The sequence below is a fragment of the Spea bombifrons genome, chromosome 2 (genome assembly GCF_027358695.1).
Source record: "Spea bombifrons isolate aSpeBom1 chromosome 2, aSpeBom1.2.pri, whole genome shotgun sequence".
NCBI lineage: Eukaryota > Metazoa > Chordata > Amphibia > Anura > Pelobatidae > Spea > Spea bombifrons.
Genome location: NC_071088.1, coordinates 90,893,379 through 90,913,494, shown reverse-complemented (window position 1 = coordinate 90,913,494; position 20,116 = coordinate 90,893,379). Strand labels below are relative to the sequence as shown.

General features: G+C 40.4%; 1 protein-coding gene across 1 annotated transcript in view; it reads right to left on the bottom strand.

The window, feature by feature from the left end:
- Positions 1-9,474, bottom strand: part of AFF3 (ALF transcription elongation factor 3) — a 148,984-nt gene extending 139,510 nt beyond the window's left edge. The window contains exon 1 of the mRNA XM_053455150.1: positions 9,233-9,474. Within this exon, the coding sequence (XP_053311125.1) occupies positions 9,233-9,285 (53 nt within the window). The 5' untranslated portion in view covers positions 9,286-9,474. The remainder of the gene's footprint in view (positions 1-9,232) is intronic.
- Positions 9,475-20,116: the final 10,642 nt, after the last annotated feature.

Below are 20,116 nucleotides of genomic sequence, written 5' to 3'. Positions count from 1 at the left end.
TTTTTTTGTACAAAATGTATAATATTTTTTTGAATGTGTTAAAAACAAAAAAAATCGGCATGTGTGTGTATGTAAGTGTGTCCCCCTATATGCCACTCTGCCTCCAGAAATGCCTTTTACCCCCCTATATGCCACTCTGTCCCATGACATGCCTTTTAACCCCCTATATGCCAGAGTGGCATATATGGGTATAAGGCATTTCTGGATGCAGAGTGACATATAGGGGATTAAAAGGCATATGATGGGACAGAGTGGCATATAGGGGAACATAAGGCTTTTTTGGAGGCAGAGTGCCCCATGGTATGCCTTTTAACCCCCTTTATGCCACTCTGCCTCCAGAAATGCCTTATACCCATATATGCCACTCTGTCCCATGATATGCCTTCTAACCCCCTATATGCCACTCTGCCATATAGGGGGTTAAAAGGCATATCATGGGACAGAGTGGCATATAGGGGTATAAGGCATTTCTGGATGCAGAGTGACATATAGGAGGTCAAAAGGCATATCTGGAGGTATAGTGGCAAAAAGGGGGTTAAAGGCATATCACGGGGCAGAGGGGCATATAGGAGGGTTGAGGCATATCAGGGAGGCAGAGTGGCATATGGGGGTTAAAAGGCATATCATGGGACAGAGTGGCATATAGGGGGGCATAAGGCTTTTCTGGAGGCAGAGTGCCCCATGATATGTCTTTTAACCCCCTTTATGCCACTCTGCCTCCAGAAATGCCTTATACCCCCCTATATGCCACTCTGTCCCATGATATGCCTTTTAACCCCTATATGGCAGAGTGGCATATAGGAGGTTAGAAGGCATATCATGAGACAGAGTGGCATATAGGGGTATAAGGCATTTCTGGATGCAGAGTGACATAGAGGAGGTCAAAAGGCATATCTGGAGGTATAGTGGCAAAAAGGGGGGTTAAAAGGCATATCACGGGGCAGAGTGGCATATAGGAGGGTATAAAGCATATCGGGGAGGCAGAGTGGCATATAGGAGGGCATAAGGCTTTTCTGGAGGCAGAGTGCCCCACGAAATGCCTTTTAACCCCCTTTATGCCACTCTGCCTCCAGGAATGCCTTATACCCCCTATATGCCGCTCTGTCCCATGATATGCCTTTTGACCCCTATATGGCAGAGTGGCATACAGGGGGTTAAAAGGCATATCATGGGACAGAGTGGCATATAGGGGGTATAAGGCATTTCTGGAGGCAGAGTGGCATATAGGGGGTTAGAAGGCATATCAGGGGGGCAGAGTGGCAAGCCTGGGGGCAGAGGTGCATAACTCGGGGGTAGGTTGGCAAATAAAAGGAAAAAAAACAAAACATATCTCAATCATAGCTTATATTAAATATGAAAAAAATAGTCTACATGAATTAATAAAGAAACAAAAGTTTCTTACCAGAATATCGTGAAGAATAATGTGATCAGTGTTTTGTTACACTGAACTTTTTCATCTAAAATGTTCGCAGTAGTAAATGTTTTGATCCCATTATGTGTAATGTATTTCATTTATTAGGGCCTTTTAACACTTTTGCTTTCTGGCATTTTAATACAAATAATGAGATAAAAAGAATGGCGAATAGTGTGAGTCGGGTATGTATAAGGGGTGCGTGTGGTTAAAGAGCGCGACCGTGAGATAAACTATATGGGGCTGGTCTCCAAATTTTTCCAAGGCTGCGTTTCAGTCCCAGTCCGGCCCTGCTTTTAAAGCTGCACACTGTGCAGGGACACACATTGAAAGCAACTGAATGGTACGCAAGGCTGCTCACACAGAGTGCGAGCACCACGAAGAAAGCTGCGGGTGATGTAATGGGGTGCAAGAGGGAGATGTTTGCAGAGGGCCCCTGTGGAAGTGTTAACCCCTTAATGACAAAGCCCGTACATGTACGGGCTCAAAATGCATTGTTTTCAATGGGTTTAGGGACCGCCCATTGTCCTTAAGGGGTTAAAGTACCACAGACAAATCAGTTGAAGTAATGGGGTGGGGGAGGGTGCATGAATTAGTATGTCTGAATGAGTGAATGTGAATGAATGTGAGTGTTTGTGAATGAATGTGTTAATGATCACGGCTCATACTTTTTAGGTCACTTGCCGGACTGTACCATTCATTTGCTGTGCGATCGGCATAGTATTGTGCTCCCTTCCTGCCCTGAGCGTGCAGAGTCAGTGCAGCAGTTTTTTTGTTGGTGTTGGAGTGGAGGGCGTGATTGGAGTGCAGGGGGAAATCAAATGCTTACCCAGGGTCCAATTAATATTAAAGGTGGTACTGAGTGAGCGAGTTACTGAGTAGGAGGAACTATGTATGAATGTATTTTAGAATAAGAATGAATGTATAAGTGTGTCTGTTAACATGAATGTATATGTATAAGTGTATATGAGCATGAACGTGTATGTGTACTTGTGTAGGTGTTGAGTGTGATAGCATGAATGTGTAACAGTTTATGTGTTAGCATGGATATGTAAGTGTTTGGGGGGCAAGGATGGCACATGTAGGCTGTTTGGGGGGCATTGACAAGCTGTTTGGTGGCAAAGATGGCACAGGCCATCTGTTTTGGGGCACAGACAAGCTGTTTGGGGGCACTAACAAAAATGACACAGACAAGCTGTATGGAGGCAAATATGGCACAGACAGGCTGTTTGGGGCAAAGGTGGCACTGTGGGACATGTGGCTTGTGAAGTTGGGTCCCCTAGGGCACTTTTCATGCCAGGGGCCTGTGGTTTCTAGTTATGCCTCTGAACATATGGCCATATAGTGTGACAGGATCCCCAAAATGTATGCCTCAGATAGGTGTTTTTAAAAAGTACACATAGATTTGCTTTTATATAACATTTATAATGAGCTATAACTGAAGAAACCTACTTAGTTTTAATTGGCATGTTTGTTGTGGTTAAGAGCTGTTGTGGAGCCAGGAATAATGCCATCACATTTTTGTACTCTAATGACACATTGTTATTCATTGTAATGCGACACCACTTCTTATAAATAAAGGGATATGTTATATTGAGGAGCATAATAATAGGGTAATAGGGGGGTGCAGCACTAACCAATCTCAAGGGTGGTCTAATGGGAGCAGGCAGACAGATTTGTATATCCGATTGCATGATTTCCTCATCTTACTGCACCATCTGTGCTTGAAGAGAGGACGCCACAATATTAAATCATATCTCCAACATTTACCTCATGGTTGACCTTATGCTGAGAAGCTTTGGTCTTTCTTATTAGAGAACAAAAAACATTGTCAGGTATAGACTAATATAATAAAAAAAATAGGTGTCATAGAAGCTTTGGACATATGGACCACTTCGTCCAAGCTAAATGCTGAATGCAAAGGAGGGCTGTAAATTTTCACTAATTAGGCCAGTACTATAGAAACCTCAAATCCATTAGGTATACAACACAATGAATGAACACTAGTCTGTTTTGCACAATACACCCAGCAATACCAAAAATACCCATCGAGCATTACATTATATTATTTAATGTACTAAAGGCTGGTGGCTAGTTATGCCAAAATCAACAATTAAATTGTTGATTTAATAAATCAACAATTAAATTGTTGATTTAATAAATCAACAATTCTATTATGTTGGAAATTTGAATTTGTATTAAGAAGATATACAGAGAAAGATATCCTGCACATGAAATGATTAGTTTAAAGAGGAAAAAATATTCTATGTCTTGCCCGCTGCATTTTATAATGCTTTACTGCTCTCTGTGGCAATACATTTTATTCTCAGTATTATAGAAGCTACTAATAAAATACTTTTATTTTATATTACACTAGCATTTTTATGAGGTAATAACAAATGTCATTTCATATACAGTCTTCATCAAACTGCTAGCACAGTATAGCGGTCTTTATTGATTTTCATAAGATCCAGCTCACAAACGGAGTAGGAAATCCATGTGGGTGTTCAATTTACAAAAGGGTTTTCCTAGTCACTTCAACAGCTTTTTAATGTCCCCCCTCAATTATCTTAACAATAAAACATTTGTTCAACAAAAATGGAAATATCAAATAACTATCAACCCTAGAAACAAAATAATACCTATAATGGTACCTATACCGGCAAAACACAGATCTGGGGTGCATTAGTCATCCTTTAGTGACCCATTTCTTCTTACCTTCATTTAGAAAAATAAAATTTATTTTAAGCAGACATTGGAGGATCCTGGGGGGAGTGGTGCAATTGCCCCCCCCCCGGGAGATAGATGGCGGCATGCCCTGGGAGTAGATATAAAGAGGTCCTGACACCTAGATTTACCTCTTAATCTCTCTAATTTCCAGGAGAACAAGGTTGAACAAGGTCTTGTAACATTGCACTACATGACCAGGGTACCACAGCCTGGCAAGCTGCATCAAGGAAAGGTTGAGGCTTTGTGGGGTAATTGAATTGCTTGTTTGTGTGCCTGGTTATGTTAGTGTGTGTGTGTCTGGGCACGTTAGTGTATTTGTCTGGGTATGTTAGAATGTGTGTATATGTGTGTGTATGTTAACGTGTATGTCTTTTTGTGTTACTTCCACTTTCTGGGTATGTTTGGCTGAGTGTGTATGTTAGTGTGTGTGCATGCATGTTAGGGTTGAGTGTCTGGGTGTGTGTTAGTGACAAATGTCTAGTTGTGTTGGTATAAGTGTCTGGGTGTGTGTTAGAGCTGAGTGTCTGTGAGCATGTGTGTAAGTGTGGGTGTCTGGATGTATGTGTTGGTGCAAGTTTCTGAATATGTGTTGACATCCAGGTATAATTACCATTAAACCTATGCATTTGCTTTCGTACAAACTTTATTTTTAACGAAAATATGCAGTTTCGTGGGTTCATACAAATCAATGAAAATGACAGCTATCTTCAACTAAACTAACGAAAACAAATTTCAAATGTGATGAAAATTCGTTTGGATTCGTTAGATTCGTTGCCACATGTAGCCGCCATTTCAAGCCATTTTGGCGCCATTACAAGTTGTTTTGTAACTCCTTGATGAGATAAAGTGGGAGGGACTGTGTGTAGGAGGGTACATATCAATGACTGATAGGTAGAAGTAGAAAAAATGGGGGTGGTCTCATTGATTGTAGTGGGCTTTGAAAAGGTGTACACAAAGGTGGAGGGAAAATGAGAGTGAGGCATAATTATTCATTTATTCTGTGTCACAAAAAAAATATATAACTGGGCTATGCTAATTTCGGAATCACAGTAAATTATTTTTGGCCTGATAAAACTGTACTAGTTATAATGAGTTTGAAAATTGGTTTTCCTTAAGTGGTCTTGAGGGAAATACAGCAATAAAAAAATCAGCACTCTTTAAGCATCCATCTTTCTTAGATTAAATGCGAATATTATCTCAAATTGGTAGCTTTCGCTGAAATTATATTAGCTAAATAGTTCATTCATTTTTCAATTGGAGTCATCACATAAATTACGTTTCAAAGGAATAATTTGCAAAAAACAAACCAAAATTATTGGCCTACAGCACTTCTGTAAACAGCTACTTTATTTCCCCGTGTCATGTTCTCAGAGGGTAATTGAACATGAAGCTCCTACCCATTTTTAAACATTAGTTAAAACCAATGCTTATTTACTTATATGGGGGTCCAGCCATTTAGAGTGTCATCCTCTGAAACGTTTTTTATCTTTTTATTGACAACAACATGTGCTGCAAGGAGGTATAAGCCAGGACGTTAATCCTTGACACAAGTTAACAGATCATACAGCTCCCGCCAGAAAAACTTACCAGATCCTTAGGTTCCCCATTGGTTTCTCAGTTAACAAAAGTTGTGCAGGGTTTACAAACCGCAGATCTCATATAACAGCCACATTCTTGCATGTCATATAAAGCCATAGAAAATGCATCTGGGTTTGTCTTTATTGTATATATGCAGTATTCAGCACTGCCTAAAATCACAATTGCATAACAGCCCATAAAAAGTACACATAAAGTATCCAGTCTTGGTGTAAATGCTGTCTACAGCCCTTTTTACTCAAGACACCTTGGTGAGCTATATGTGGAATTTTAAGTAAAACACACTGACTTCAAGTAGTGGCCTCACATTTTTGGTGGGCTGTGGTGGGATTTCCATTTTAGGTTGCTTCTGATAGAGTGTTTGATATAAGCTTCCTCGGCTCTTAACACCCCTGGGTTGATTGTAAATTAAAGAAAAATTTTGATTGTAGCTAAAGAAACAACATACCACTAAAACAATCTAGGTGAAGAACCTTAAAGCTTAATTAATTGTGATAACTTAACCCCTTAATGACAAAGCCCATACATGTACGGACTCAAAATGCATTGTCCTTAAGGGGTTAATTAGAAAAATTAAAGTCCTAGTCAGCCTTGACTGATTGTTAGGGTTAAACAATATGTCAACTCACTGTAAAGTACAAGAGCACAGTCTGAAGCTACTTTCTTTTTGTAGGATGACAAATGTAGCTGAAATAATTACCTAGAATTTTCATTTGACGCCAAGACTTCATGTCTCCCAAAACTCACCTTGTACTTATTTACAAACAGTATCTTTTCAAAAGAGCATATGAGCTGATTTAACACACAGAAACCAACCATGCAGAAACTAAGGAAACTCAATCAAAATAGGAAGCAAAGTAGGCCCAAGCAAAGTATGCAACTTTCTTACGAATAGATTTTGAAGAACCTGGAGAAGACAAAATCACCTTGTGCCTATGTTGCTCGCCAGGTGTTTGCTATAGGTTAAAACAAGAAGTGTTCACACTACAAACAACTAATTTACACCACAACAACTATTCATGTACATTCGAAGCAAATGTATAGATAAAAAATGAAGGGTAATTGTTGAGGGGGGGCAACTAATATTTAGTTAACCCTTTAAAACGGATAGAAATTTGTATATACCCCAGGTAACATTACACAGATTGTTGTCTCCCGTAATGTACATATAGATTCACGTACATATTCAGGAGCATAACTCTAGTGTGGGACCCTTGTGTGTGACTATATTGGGCCCTTGTGCGTCACTACACTAGACTCATGGCATCCTGCAGCTGCACCCCCACTCAACTATCACTTGCTTTGTACCTACTAAACCATGAGTAACTCTAGTCCTGTTTTTCTATACAGATAAATGTGCTAGTTCAAGAACGATTGTCCATTTTACCTTTCTTCAAATATTTCTAGTTACCCTGTGCCCTCATAAAAAGACTCCTAAAACCACCATGCCTGCTGGGTTCATTGGGAGGTGCTGCATGTGAGTATTGTTTATTTTTGGTGAGTGCGCCTCAGTTGATATATGTAACCAATGTAAACATGTAAAAGGACAGATTGTGAAATGCACATTTGTGTTTAAAAATATTGTTTGTATAAAAGGCATCATTTACAGTTAAACCGACAAAAAAGAAGTACAGCTTGCCATCAGATTAAAGGTGAATAAGAATCAATATTACAGAGAGAAATGCTGAGGTCAGATCTAAAAATAGGCAGTAAAATCCATTAGAGTTCATTCAGGCTCTGGATAATCCCTTACTCACTACAGTCACTGCAATGACTGGGCCCATGACTTTTACTGCACTTCAATTCAAACTTTAAATGGATTGTATTTTAATATAACATTTACAGCATTGAGGCATATATGATACATAACTTTGTGACAACCTTCATACGGAAAAGTCTGAACGAGTATTAGAGTTTAACAGTTGATGTAAAGATGTCTTAATCACAGCTTGAGTGTGGATGCTACAGCACTTATAAAGGTATAACATCTATCTGAAATCCATTCCAGGTAAGTAACTTGCTATACAGATGGAAGGAGCACTGTAAGAGTTAAATCAGGCGCCACAAATTGTAATAACAATAATGTTATTATTATTACTAATAACTATTATTATTTATATAGCGCAGACTGTTTATCCAGCACTTCTTATGGTTCATACATTGAAAGGGTATGAGAGAACTAGAACTGATAATCTAAGGTATTTATTTATTATTAATGTTTTATGTATTATTATGTTTTATTGATTAACACCCTTTTCTACCAGTAATATTTGGATTGCAACATAGCAATTTGTGTATGTAAAAAAATGCCTTGAAATGAGCTTTTATACACCCAACCATCTCAAGGCGTTTGTGTTATGCTCTTGCATGTGTTAGTGTAAGAAGTAGAAAGGCACTTTACTCTAGTGTGGGTGAGCCATTTTTCCATCTCAATTGATACTCAGGAGCAAAGTACTGTTATCATAAAAAAAAAAAAACACACATATAAACAAATCATTTAAAGTGTCAGATTTTTTAAGTTGAATAATTACATAACCTGAATGATTTGTTTTCATTCATAACCACCTTCATGGTATACACCATAAATATAATAATACAAATAATTGTAAATACCAATGTGACTTTTGTCATATGGTATTTCATTATTATTATCATGATCTTTTATTTATATGGCGCCAACAATCTACGCAGCGCTTACTACAACACATATACTCAAGGGGTATGACAAGACGAGAATTGACAGACTAAGACAACCCGATACATTAGGTGGAGAGAGCCCTGCTCGCAAGTATACAATCATCCTGAAATTACTGCATTATGCGTTACCCCAAAACAGAAAAAGCTAAAATAAAAAAAAAGTTTCTAATGAACATCGGATTAACTAAGATTATTTTCCTATTTTCTATAACACTGGGTTCTATAGAACAAATAATTAAAATTGACCCATCAAAGCAAACCATTGCTCACAACACCTTGCAGCAAAGAAGAGTAAATATTGTTTGCTTCTGAGAAATGACTAGTAGCGTAATATCATTGCGGATATTAATGGTACTGATACCTTAGCTTGTTGTCTGCAATGAATGTGTGATAAATCCATCTTTAAACCTTTACAAATGATCTGATGTTCCAAACCAATTTCTCTTAACAGCTGTGAAGTCAAGTAGGTTCTTGTTAGGTTACCTTGACCTCTCCGATCTGATTTTCGGTAGCACAGCGCCCACTGGTGGCAGTCAATAGGTACAGCGGGTATCCTGCAAAGTCTTTGTACATACCGCGCTATGCACGGCACCAATGGCATTTCTAGTAAGGTATTTCCCTACCCCCGGAGCTGTCCAGTTTTATCTGATGCCACCGCACATACAAGTAGGACAAGACACCATAAGGCACCCTAGAGCAATTACACCAGCGCAGAGGGAGCAGCATTTAACTAGTTGTATCAGCAGCACTGTAGCAATGTAACAAATGGAAAGGTCAGTGCACTGACCATGAACTCACCAGAGGTCACCCAGGCCCCAATCCTGAAGAAGAGCCAAGTCAAAGCTGTCCATAGTCCAGGTGCAATGTCAGTGGTGCTGAGTATACCCAGCCTGCATCACATGGGAAGAGCAGTGGCATGCAGGGGGCAGGCGGAGAGTGTGCACAGTGCTTGCTTGTCAGTGTGGGGCACTTTATGCCCCCTGCCCCAGGAAGCACAGCCGGTGATCCAGGGAGATGCTCCCTTCCCGTGTGATTGCAGCTCTCGGTCTCCCTCTCCTTTCCCTTGCATTGAATCTGAGAGTCCCTCCCTCTATTCCTTATGCTGGGAGAGCAGCAGCTCCCGGTCTGACAGGTACAACCTATCAGCATCTTTCCCCCCCAGAATGTCTCTTGGTCTTTTACTTGTGAAAACAATGACATTTTACTTCTTGTGGTTTGTATACTGCTTTTATAGATCTCACATGGAGCTGGAAATGATTTGGTTGGGTGGCATAAATAATTCTATACTTGTAAGTTCCAATTAGCAGCTACAGAATGCAGTAATGTTACAAATTAAAGGGGGGCTGTCATTAAATAAAAACCCATACATAACTACCCCTCAATTAAAGAAAATCATTCATAATAACCGTTTATTTGTTACAAGACGGGTTGTCACTATGTGATTTACATTGCTATGTGATTTGACACATTGCTTCCTTGTCCTAGTATATGGATGGGAAACAGGTGCTCTATGACATCACTGATTTACGGCAGGATTCGGGGGCTACCATGCACCATGACCCTCAGGTATGATTACTTCATGGTTACAATTGATGTCACCTTTGCTGCAATTAAGTTGAATTGAATTCAAAAGCAAGCTGACAATATTTGTAGAAATATTACTTGAAATACAATGCAGAATGCAGACATAGTAAATGGGTGTCTGCATTTATAGGGGAACACTTGAACCGTTTGTAATAATCCCCTAAACATCATCTGGTACTGTTTAATTATATGCCACAAACCAGTTTGCAACATTTGGACCTAGCTTTGAGACTCTGGGTAGTTGGCGATATAAATAGTATTATTATTATTATTATTATTATAATCATCATCATGTCCTGCCTCAGCTAAATGTGTCTTCTTCCTAAGGTGTCTTTCAAGAACAGTTTGATCAGCATTTTGTTTTGGCTTGAAAGCAAAAGTAAAAATCAGTTAGTCCTTTACTATTAAATACAAACTCGCCAAGGGGAAATGAAAATGATGTCTCTAATCAAAAGCATATTATTATTGTTATTATTAACAATATTATTATTATTATTGTCAATACTGTTAATAATAACAATAATATTATTATGAAAAAAAAATAAACCATTAATGAATTATTATTTATTATGTCATTTTAGACTGTTGTAAATGAGATTTTCAGTAACTACCAAAGCAGTCACCAAGTACATGATGTTACTTATGGAAACTCTGCAGAGAAAATGTGAAGGGTAAAGCCAGCTACTTTTGTCATTTATCAAAGATAGGCAAACATTTTCATCCAACTCTGTTTACCCATACCTACCCTGGTCTTCCACTTGTGTTAGTAACATGATGTACTTAACATTTAATACACAAAGAGATTTAACAAAGTGCAAGTGGTCATATTACAGAAATGGATGGTCAGAGGATTAGATGTAATATAAGGAAGCTATACTTTCCTGAGACAGTGGTGGAATAGCTTCCCAGCAGAAGTGGTAAAGGCTAATACACTGAGAAAATTTAACCCCTTAAGGAGAATGGGAGGTCCCTAAACCCATTGAAACAATGCATTTTGAGCCCGTACATGTACGGGCTTTGTCATTAAGGGGTTAAACATGCATGGGATAGGCATATGGCTATCTGGAAAATAATAAAAGATCGAAACCCAATTAAGGTTTGAGGTTTTTACAGGAAGAAAATGGGCTGACTAGATGGGCTTTATGTTTCTAGTGGGAGGGGTACAAATATGTTTTTTTGCTTTTACAGGTTTCCTTCTTTCACTTTTTTCTTTGTTTCCCTCCTTTCTCACTTTGATCATGTATAGCAGCACTTTTTCAGCTTCTCACACAGGCATCACGCAGGGTAAGTGTGAATGTCCGGTGGTGTGTTTGGGTGTATGTCTAAGTGACTGTGTGTGTTTTAGTATGTCTGTCTGTGTTAGAGTTAGTGTGTATTTCCGTGTAAGTGTGTGTCCCACTCATCTCTCCTCTACTTTCAATTTTATCTATTTTGTCTTTCCTGATTCCCCTCTGTTCTTTTCTCTAAACCCACCCCTCTCCTATTTGGTCGCCCCTCCTCTACTCTCAATTTTATCTATTTTGTCTTTCCTGATTCTTCTCCTTTCTTTTCTCTCTTCCATTTCTTCTTTCTCTCATCTCCCTCTTATCTCTTGTTTGTCTCTACTTAATTCTCTCTTCCTTTCTTCTATTTCACCTCTTTTCCTTTCTCTTCTTAAACTCTTTTCTCTGGTATCCCTCTTCTCATTTTTTTACTGTGTCCTTTCTCTCTAATAAACAAAATGAAACATGTTTGTTCTAAATTATAAAAACCATACGGTGGTCACAACCCTGGGAGCCACCCTTCAAATATTGTCCAGGAAATAGCTCTGTAAAAGGTGGCAACCCTATTTACATCACTGGGATAAAAGAGAGACATTCTTATGTGTTTTTTTGGTGCGTGCATCAAATGATAAACTGTCTCCAAGATATGTGTTGCTCCTAATGTTTTATATACCAATAATAACGGGTAATGTAGGTGATACAACATTTCCCTTAAAGATTTGTGTATATTGTATCTAAATCCAATCCTATAGTATGTTGTGTTTGTGCATTGAGTGGAAAAAGGGGTAGCACTAATGACCACCTCATCATAGAAAAATTATCTATTAATAAAGTGTATCCAATTTGTTCATCATTCCCTATAAACTCTCACCAACCCCCTTGGGGTCCATAGCTCATTTTGATGATGATACATTCCACTAATTATAAGCAAATGTATTAATTTCATTAAAAAGAGTTTTTCAAAAAATCTCATACACATCCCACTTGTCCTAGTCTCTATTAAGGGAGTACTGCTTAGGACAAAAAACAAATAAGGACTATCTGAGTTCACTGCAGAACGCCGCTATGCACTTCGAATAAAAGGTATCTGACAGAAAAGATGAGACAGCTGAATACGCAAAGATAACTAAAAAAAATAGCTATGTTCAACACATTTCTGCTATTTGAGATTGATCCTTCGAAATGATCAAACAAACTCAGTGAGCAAGACTAATTATTGCACATTATAAAATACCCAGGAACATGTCATACTGTGTAAATGAGCACAGAAGATATAGTGTCTAACAGTGAAATGGATTTATTCAGTTCATAGATTTTGTGACACATCTCATCTTCCTAATCTTGCTGTGTTTCTTATCGCTACTTATTTTTCTGAGAAATTGTAAGAAGCCTGCAGTCCGCAAACTGCGTTGGCCTTGCAACCTTCTGTGCCACTTAATGATAAGAGGAAAAGCACATATTAATCTCTAAAATAACCTATTATGTGTTTCCCTTGTTTAACTTGCTGGTCTTGAATTACATTACACTATTACTGCAAACAAAGACCTTAAAACTGTTAAGTGGTAGCTCTGTAAATTTTATTAATACCGCTATAAAGATAATCCATAATGTGTAGAAAACTGTTAAATTTAATATTCACTTTTTTTGAATAACATTCATATAGGCAGTAATTATATTTATGATACAGTTCAGCTCCTTGTAGGCCAACTGACCAATAAATCTAGAAAATAATAAAGTGCCTCACCCACAGTTGCAAAGCATCCATGTCTGACTGTTCTTTCTAGAGACGCATCTACAGTACAAGCCTGAAAATATGGATATCTGGTGGAGGTGTTCAATATTGTTATACGAGTGCCATAATTGGCACACATCATCTAACTGGTCAAGTGTAAGCTATACTGCAGCATCTTGCTTATGCTATTTCAGAGGACTTAAAGGTAGGTAGACAATGTAACAGAACAGCTGGAAATGCTAGCAGAATGCTTGGTTGTATAGGGAGTGGTGTTAGCAGTAGAAAAAGGGAAGTGCTTATGCCGTTGTACACAGCACTGGTGACACCCGAGTTGGAGAATGGTGTACAGTAATGGAATCTGTATCTCCGGAATGATATAAAGTTGTGTGAAAAAGAATGTACACCCTCTATCAATTCTATGGTTTTACCAGGGCCGGCCGAAGACTTAACGCCGCCTGGGGCGAAGTTTAAAATGCGGCCCCCCCCCCCCCGGCGACGCGGGGGGGCGTCATTTTAAACTTCGCTGACGCCATTATTCCCCCCCCCGGTACTTACCTTTAAAGAGTCCTGCCAGCGAGTCTCCCTGCTCTGCCACGGTGCCGGTTTGTAATGCTGAGCGCCGGAAATTGACGTCACTTCCGGCGCTCATCATTACAAGCCGGCACCGAGACTGAACAGGGAGACTCGCCGCAGAGGAGAGAGAGAGAGGGGCGCCGAGCGGGTAAGCGAAAACTACTCGGCGCCCCTCTCTCTCTCCTCCGCTTCAAAAAAAAACCGCTTGGGGCGGCAAAGTGCCGCCCCTTCTAAAGTGCCGCCTGGGGCAATTACCCCAGTCGGCTCCATTGTAGGGCCGGCCCTGGGTTTTACATAACAGGACATACAGTACTAGCTCGAAAAATAGAGGTCTGACTACTAGATTAAGATCCAGATCCCCCGCAGCGCTGCAGGGGACCTGGATCCTCCTCTCTGGCAGCCGGTGGACGTCTGTGCTGCTGGGGCTTATATGACGGAGCGCTAGCATCACATGACCTTCCGGTGCTCTGTCATAGAAGCCCTGGCGGAAGTACCGGCAGCAGAGGAGGTTGTCTGTGCGCATCCCACAAACGTTCACCGGCTGCGAGAGAGGAGAATCCCACGCAGCGTTGCAGAAGACCTGTATCCTCCTCTCTGGCAGCCGGTGAACATTTGCGGGATGCGCACAGACTACCTCCTCTGCTGTCGGCACTTTCATGACTGTAAATACTTTGGAGAGAGCACAGAGAAGAGCTACTAAACTATTTAATGGATTGCAGGATAAAACGTATCAGGAAAGGTTAAAGGACCAGGAACATGTATAGCATGGAAGAAAGACGTGATATGATAAAAACATTTTTAATACCGTATTTGCTCTATTATAAGACGACCCTGATTATAAGACGACCCCCCAAAATCAAAATATTAATTTAGGAAAAAAACAAAAAGCCTGAATATAAGACTACCCTATAGGAAAAAAGTTTTACTAGTAAATATTAATTCATGTAAACTAATTTTCATATTTAATAAAAGCTATGATTGAGAAAAATATATTTTTTATTTCCTTTTATTTGCCAACCTGCCCCCCCCCCAGTTATGCACATCTGCCCCCAGGCTTGCCACTCTGCCCCCAGAAATGCCTTATACCCCCCTATTTGCCACTCTGCCCCATGATGTGCCTTTTAACCCCCTATATGCCCCTCTGCCCCATGATATGCCTTATACCCCTATATGCCACTCTGGCATATAGGGGGTTAAAAGGCATATCATGGGGCAGAGGGGCATATAGGGGGTTAAAAGGCATATCAGAAATGTCTTATACCCTCCTATATGCCACTGTGCCCCATGATATGCCTTTTAACCCCCTATATGCCTTATACCCCTATATGCCACTCTGGCATATAGGGGGTTAAAAGGCATATCATGGGGCTGAGTGGCATATAGGGGGTTAAAATGCATTTCTGGAGATATATATATATATATATATATATATATATATACATATATATATATACTGCTAACAGCAATCACACTCCTATCTAGCCAAGGCAGCCAGTACATGCTGGAACCTGGGGATGTTAGAAGTGTGATTACAGCCTCCCTATGCCATGCTACCACCCCCACCCCCCTTACACATCCATGCTATCACACACACACACTCATTCACAAACATTTAAATACTCATTCATTCCATTAATCACACATACACACACACGCTCAAACCCCCCACCCCCTTACCTGAACTGCAGAACTCCCACTCGCAGACTTCTGCAGGGGCCTGGCTGTGCGAGCAACTTCTCTGGCCCCGCCCCCAGAGGAAGGAGGGGGGAGGGAGAGTTATGTGAGGAGTTATGTGCTACCTTCCTGTTCTCCTGCTGCTAATAGCAGAGACGTTGCTCGCGATCAAAGCACGGTAAGCAGCACGGCCCCAGCAGAATGAGGTCTGATTAGAAGAAGACCTCGATTATAAGACGAGCAAATACGGTAATTAAAGGAAATCATTATGATAAAGGAAAAGAGTTTATTAAGAAGAAGAAAAACAGTCACAATAAGAGGACATAGTCTTAAGCAAGAGGGGCAAAGGTTTAAAAGTAATATCAGGAAATATTACTTTACTGAAAGGGTAGTGGATGCATGTGATAGCCTTCCACCAGAAGTGGTAAATGTTAATACTATGGTAGGCAAGCATGGGATAGGCATAAGATTAAGCTAGATATAGGATAAGTCCGGGGACTAACGAAAGTATTCAGAGGTTGCAGGGCCGGCCCAAGACTTAATGCCGCCTGGGGCGAAGTTTAAAATGCCGCCCCCCCCCGCCGGCATTTTAAACTTCGCAGACGCCATTATCTATCCTACCCTCCCGGTACTTTCCTTTAAACAGTCCTGCGGCAAGTCTCCCTGCTCTGCCACGGTGCCGGCTTGTAATGCTGAGCACCGGAAATTGACGTCACTTCCGGCGCTCAGCCGGCACCGTGACAGAGCACGAAGACTCGCCGCAGAGGAGAGAGAGAGAGGGGCGCTGAGCAGGTAAGCGAAAACCACTCGGCGCCCCTCTCTCTCCTCCGCTTAAAAAAAAAAGCGCCCCAGTCGGCTCCATTGTAGGGCCGGGCCTGAGAGGTTGGGCAGACTAGATAGGCCGAATGGTTCTTATCTGCCGTCGCTTTCTATGTTTCTATGTGCTTTATATCCTGGGTGCAGTATATCCTATTTGATTCCTAAATATTATCTCAGCAGGAATCACATGTCAGCCCTAAATGTTCAAAATTCTCGTTAGTCTTTCTTTTTGTTTCCGAGCCTCTGTGGCCTGCTACACACACTTCCTACTTGCCTTGACCATAGTTCTTGATTATTCTCATATTCAAACCACGGCCCAAGTAAGGACAGCTGTATAGTACATTGTTAGGCTTGGTTTCCATTTGGGTTTTTTTTTGCTAAAAACGCCTATAAAAACGCCAATAGCGCCACCTGGCGTTTTTTTGTGAAAAACGGCTGCAGCCAGATGTTAGCTGTTCTTCAATAGGAAATCACAAAATGCAATTTCCACTTGGCGTTTTTCTGTCTGGCGTTTTTTCAGTCCTCTTTGGCATTTTTCTGCTTTTTTGGGCTCTGTGGCAGTTTTTCAAAACTGCAGCATGTTGACACTCTGGCGTTTTTTGCAAGAAATCTTGGTTTTTTTTCTCCAATAGAAGTCTATGGGAGAGAAAAAACGCCATGAAAAAGCCATGTGGGTTTATTGCCTTGGCGTTTTTTATGGCGTTTTTTCCACAGTTACAATGCAGAGGATGGACCCAGTATCTGTGTGTCCTACGAGAAATAGGCTGAAAACAAACAGTTTCACACAAAACAAAGTCCTGGACTGGTTCATATTGAATTTTACACCATTTGGAACAAACATGCCATTACAAACAAACATACGCGACCGGATCCTGCGTGCCAAAAGCAACAGCAAACAATTTGCACCATCATTTGGGGCCGATCTTCCCAGAGGAGCAGACATTCGGAATAAAGCATGCCTTACAAACCACAGAAAAGAGACAAAAGGGTCTACCAAGTAAATGACATCAGGAGAGGGCAGATACTTGCCATTTATCCTAATCCCTTTTAGCTGGGTGAAACTTCTAACTTGTAAAGGCTGGAAAAACTGCCTAAGGTCAAAAAAAGCAATTTCCACAGAAAGGCTAAAACGCCAGAAAAAACTGCAGAAAAAACGCCAAAACGCAGGTAAATGCAGTGGCAGTTTTCTTGGCAGTTTTCCTGGCGTTTTTCATCAAGAAAAAAACGCCGGACAAAAACCCAAGTGGAAACCTAGCCTCAGAGTAGCAACTTTATACACTAATATAAACCCTGGGGAGAATGATAAGCCTTTATATTCAATTACTTTATTCTGCTAAACAATACATTCTAGCTAACATGCCCATCATTTTTTCAGTTATAGACAGGGACAAGGACACATTCAAATAATGAAAAACCTCCTTCCTAAATGTTCAGTCTATCTGTATTGTTTTAAAAAAGAAATAAGCATACATGGAAAGTGAAGCAAAATTAAAAAACACATATTGACATTGGCAGATGTAAAAGTAATTCTGCTTACAAAACTACCAATGCATTGAGGCATGGGTATACAAATAGTGACACAAGGTATATACATTTCTGAATTTTCTTATTGACTTTCCTGTTTGCTTTATTACAAAGCTTTGAACACGTGCATACATTTGTTAGATTTCTTCAGGGTGGGAACAGCTCAGCAAGTTAATCCGATAGTTGTGAAATGCCACAGATTCAAACACATTGTAACGCTCTTATGTCAATACAGGCATGTGTTAATGCAAATATCAAGCGTGCAAATTTCCCAGTACACAAGTGAGGGCTTTTAATTCACAGTAAAACTTGCTGAATTTGTGGCCTATGTGAAATCATACACCATTCTAGGAATCCATTAAAACAAAGTAATGAAGTAAAACTCCAGAGTTCCAGTTCATGAAGTGTTGATGGGAACACTGGCATTCAGGATAGCTTTACAGCTCTTATAGGAAAATAACAGTGGTAAATACTAAAATGTCCGTTACTAACAAGCAATAACAATGTGCTTAATGCTCCAGATCTCATTTGTACACACTGGTACCTTGTCCTATTAGGCTGGATGAATCACTTCACTTACAAGAGCTGTGTGCAACCATTGAGTTGATGCCTTTATAGGAAAGCTTTAACATATTAGCCCACTACAAGGCATAATTAAACAATCAATAATCCCATTTTTTGCATGCAGACCTCCTAAAATGAAGACAATCTACAGTATCATTTCCATAAAACACAAATTAAAATAAAATCCAAATTTGCATTAACATATTTGTGTCATGTGAGATAATTTGCATATGTTCAGTTTCTGCAAAGTTTAGTCAAGGATTCCACATTACAAGGTGTAACTCTGTATCAGATTCTTATGAGCCACCAGCAGAGCTAGCTATAGGGGTTCTAGTTCCCTAGGCAAACTATTTTTCCTACATATGCCTCCTGATCACATTTCCCTGTTAACAAGGGAGAAAACATCATGATGGTGCTCCCTACCAGGTGTCTAGTTCACCTATATGGTAGGATCAGCCTTCGGAACCATGTAAGTTTGGTCACAAGTGGACAGATAGATATAAAAGCCAAGAATCAGGTTGATGCACTGGAGTGGATATCATTCCTTGGGATTATGTTTAAGTTTTCTTTATAGTTTATCTCTCACCAACCATTTGCAGTTGACACACTTTGGTCCAATAGCATTGTATCAGATGAGCCCTTCTATATGATTGCTAGATCACTGTTATAATTATTGTGGCTATTTCTAGCAACATTTGCCATGTCCTCTTGCCTTCTTGTCTCTAAAACCTCTCAACATCATTTAGTCTTTGAGAGGGAGAAGCAACTGAGGCTGCCTTAATCCACAGAAGAACTGGGGTTAGTTTTTTAAGACTTACCTGCCGAGTTCCTTAAAATACAAATTCATCTACAATAATTGATGCTGTTTTCAAGGCAAAGGCTGGTCACACCAAATATTGCTTTGCTTCTTCTTAAATTAAACTATTAACATCTATTTTTTAAAGCATTCTTGACTTATAGCATTTGTTCATACTCTCCTAAAACTTTTGCACAGTACTATATATATATATATATATATATATATATATATCTACACTCCACACTTAAAAGTAAATCATGTTATCCATAGTATATATATTTATCCTCTTACATCAAATAAATAAGTAGAATATAAACTCATATTATTGTACTTTTCTATACCAGGGCAAAAAGCTAACACTATACTATGTCCCTGTAAGAGCACTGGGTGAAGGATCAGGTAGGAGTCTCGAAGCAGGGGCAGGTTTGGGTTCAGAGCATGGCTGTAGGCAGGCTGATGTATCGAGTTCAGGGCTTCTCTCCACTTTAGCCTTAGTCTTTCTCTTGGGCACCATCTATAGGTGTTCTAAGCATGAGCAGGATATAAACTTGAGGTGACAAGCTCAGTACAAGCAGGAAACTGGAAGCGCACCGGCAAGGCAAGAGGTAGGAGCACGACAGCAGCAAGGCTGGAAGCCCTCTGGCAGGGCACACGGCAGCAGCACGGCTGGAAGCCCTTTGGCAGGGAACACGGCAGCAGCACGGCTGGAAGCCCTCTGGCAGGGCACATGGCAAGGGCATGGCTTGGAAGCCCTCTGGCAGGGCACACCGCTTGGAAGCCCTCAGGCAGGGCACACGGCTTGGAAACCCTCAGGCAGGGCACACGGCTTGGAAACGGCTGGACAGGTAGGTAAGTCTGGGACACGTCAGGGTACACAAATCTGGATTTTTAATATAGCCAAGAGTCATACGTGGGAGACAGATCAGATGCAGCAAAGCAGTAGCTCAGTATACAAGGCCAGGGACACAATTCTCTAGGATGATGCCTGGTTTATATTGAGCCTTAATTGACTGAATGAGGGGCATGTGGGACAACATAGTCCAAGAAGAGGCAGAAGGAAACAGGAACCCAAGATCCACCTGGTGGAGTAGTGGATCAGTGATTCACCAAGAATCCCCAGGTTCTAATCCCTGCAGTTCCTGACAGTCCCT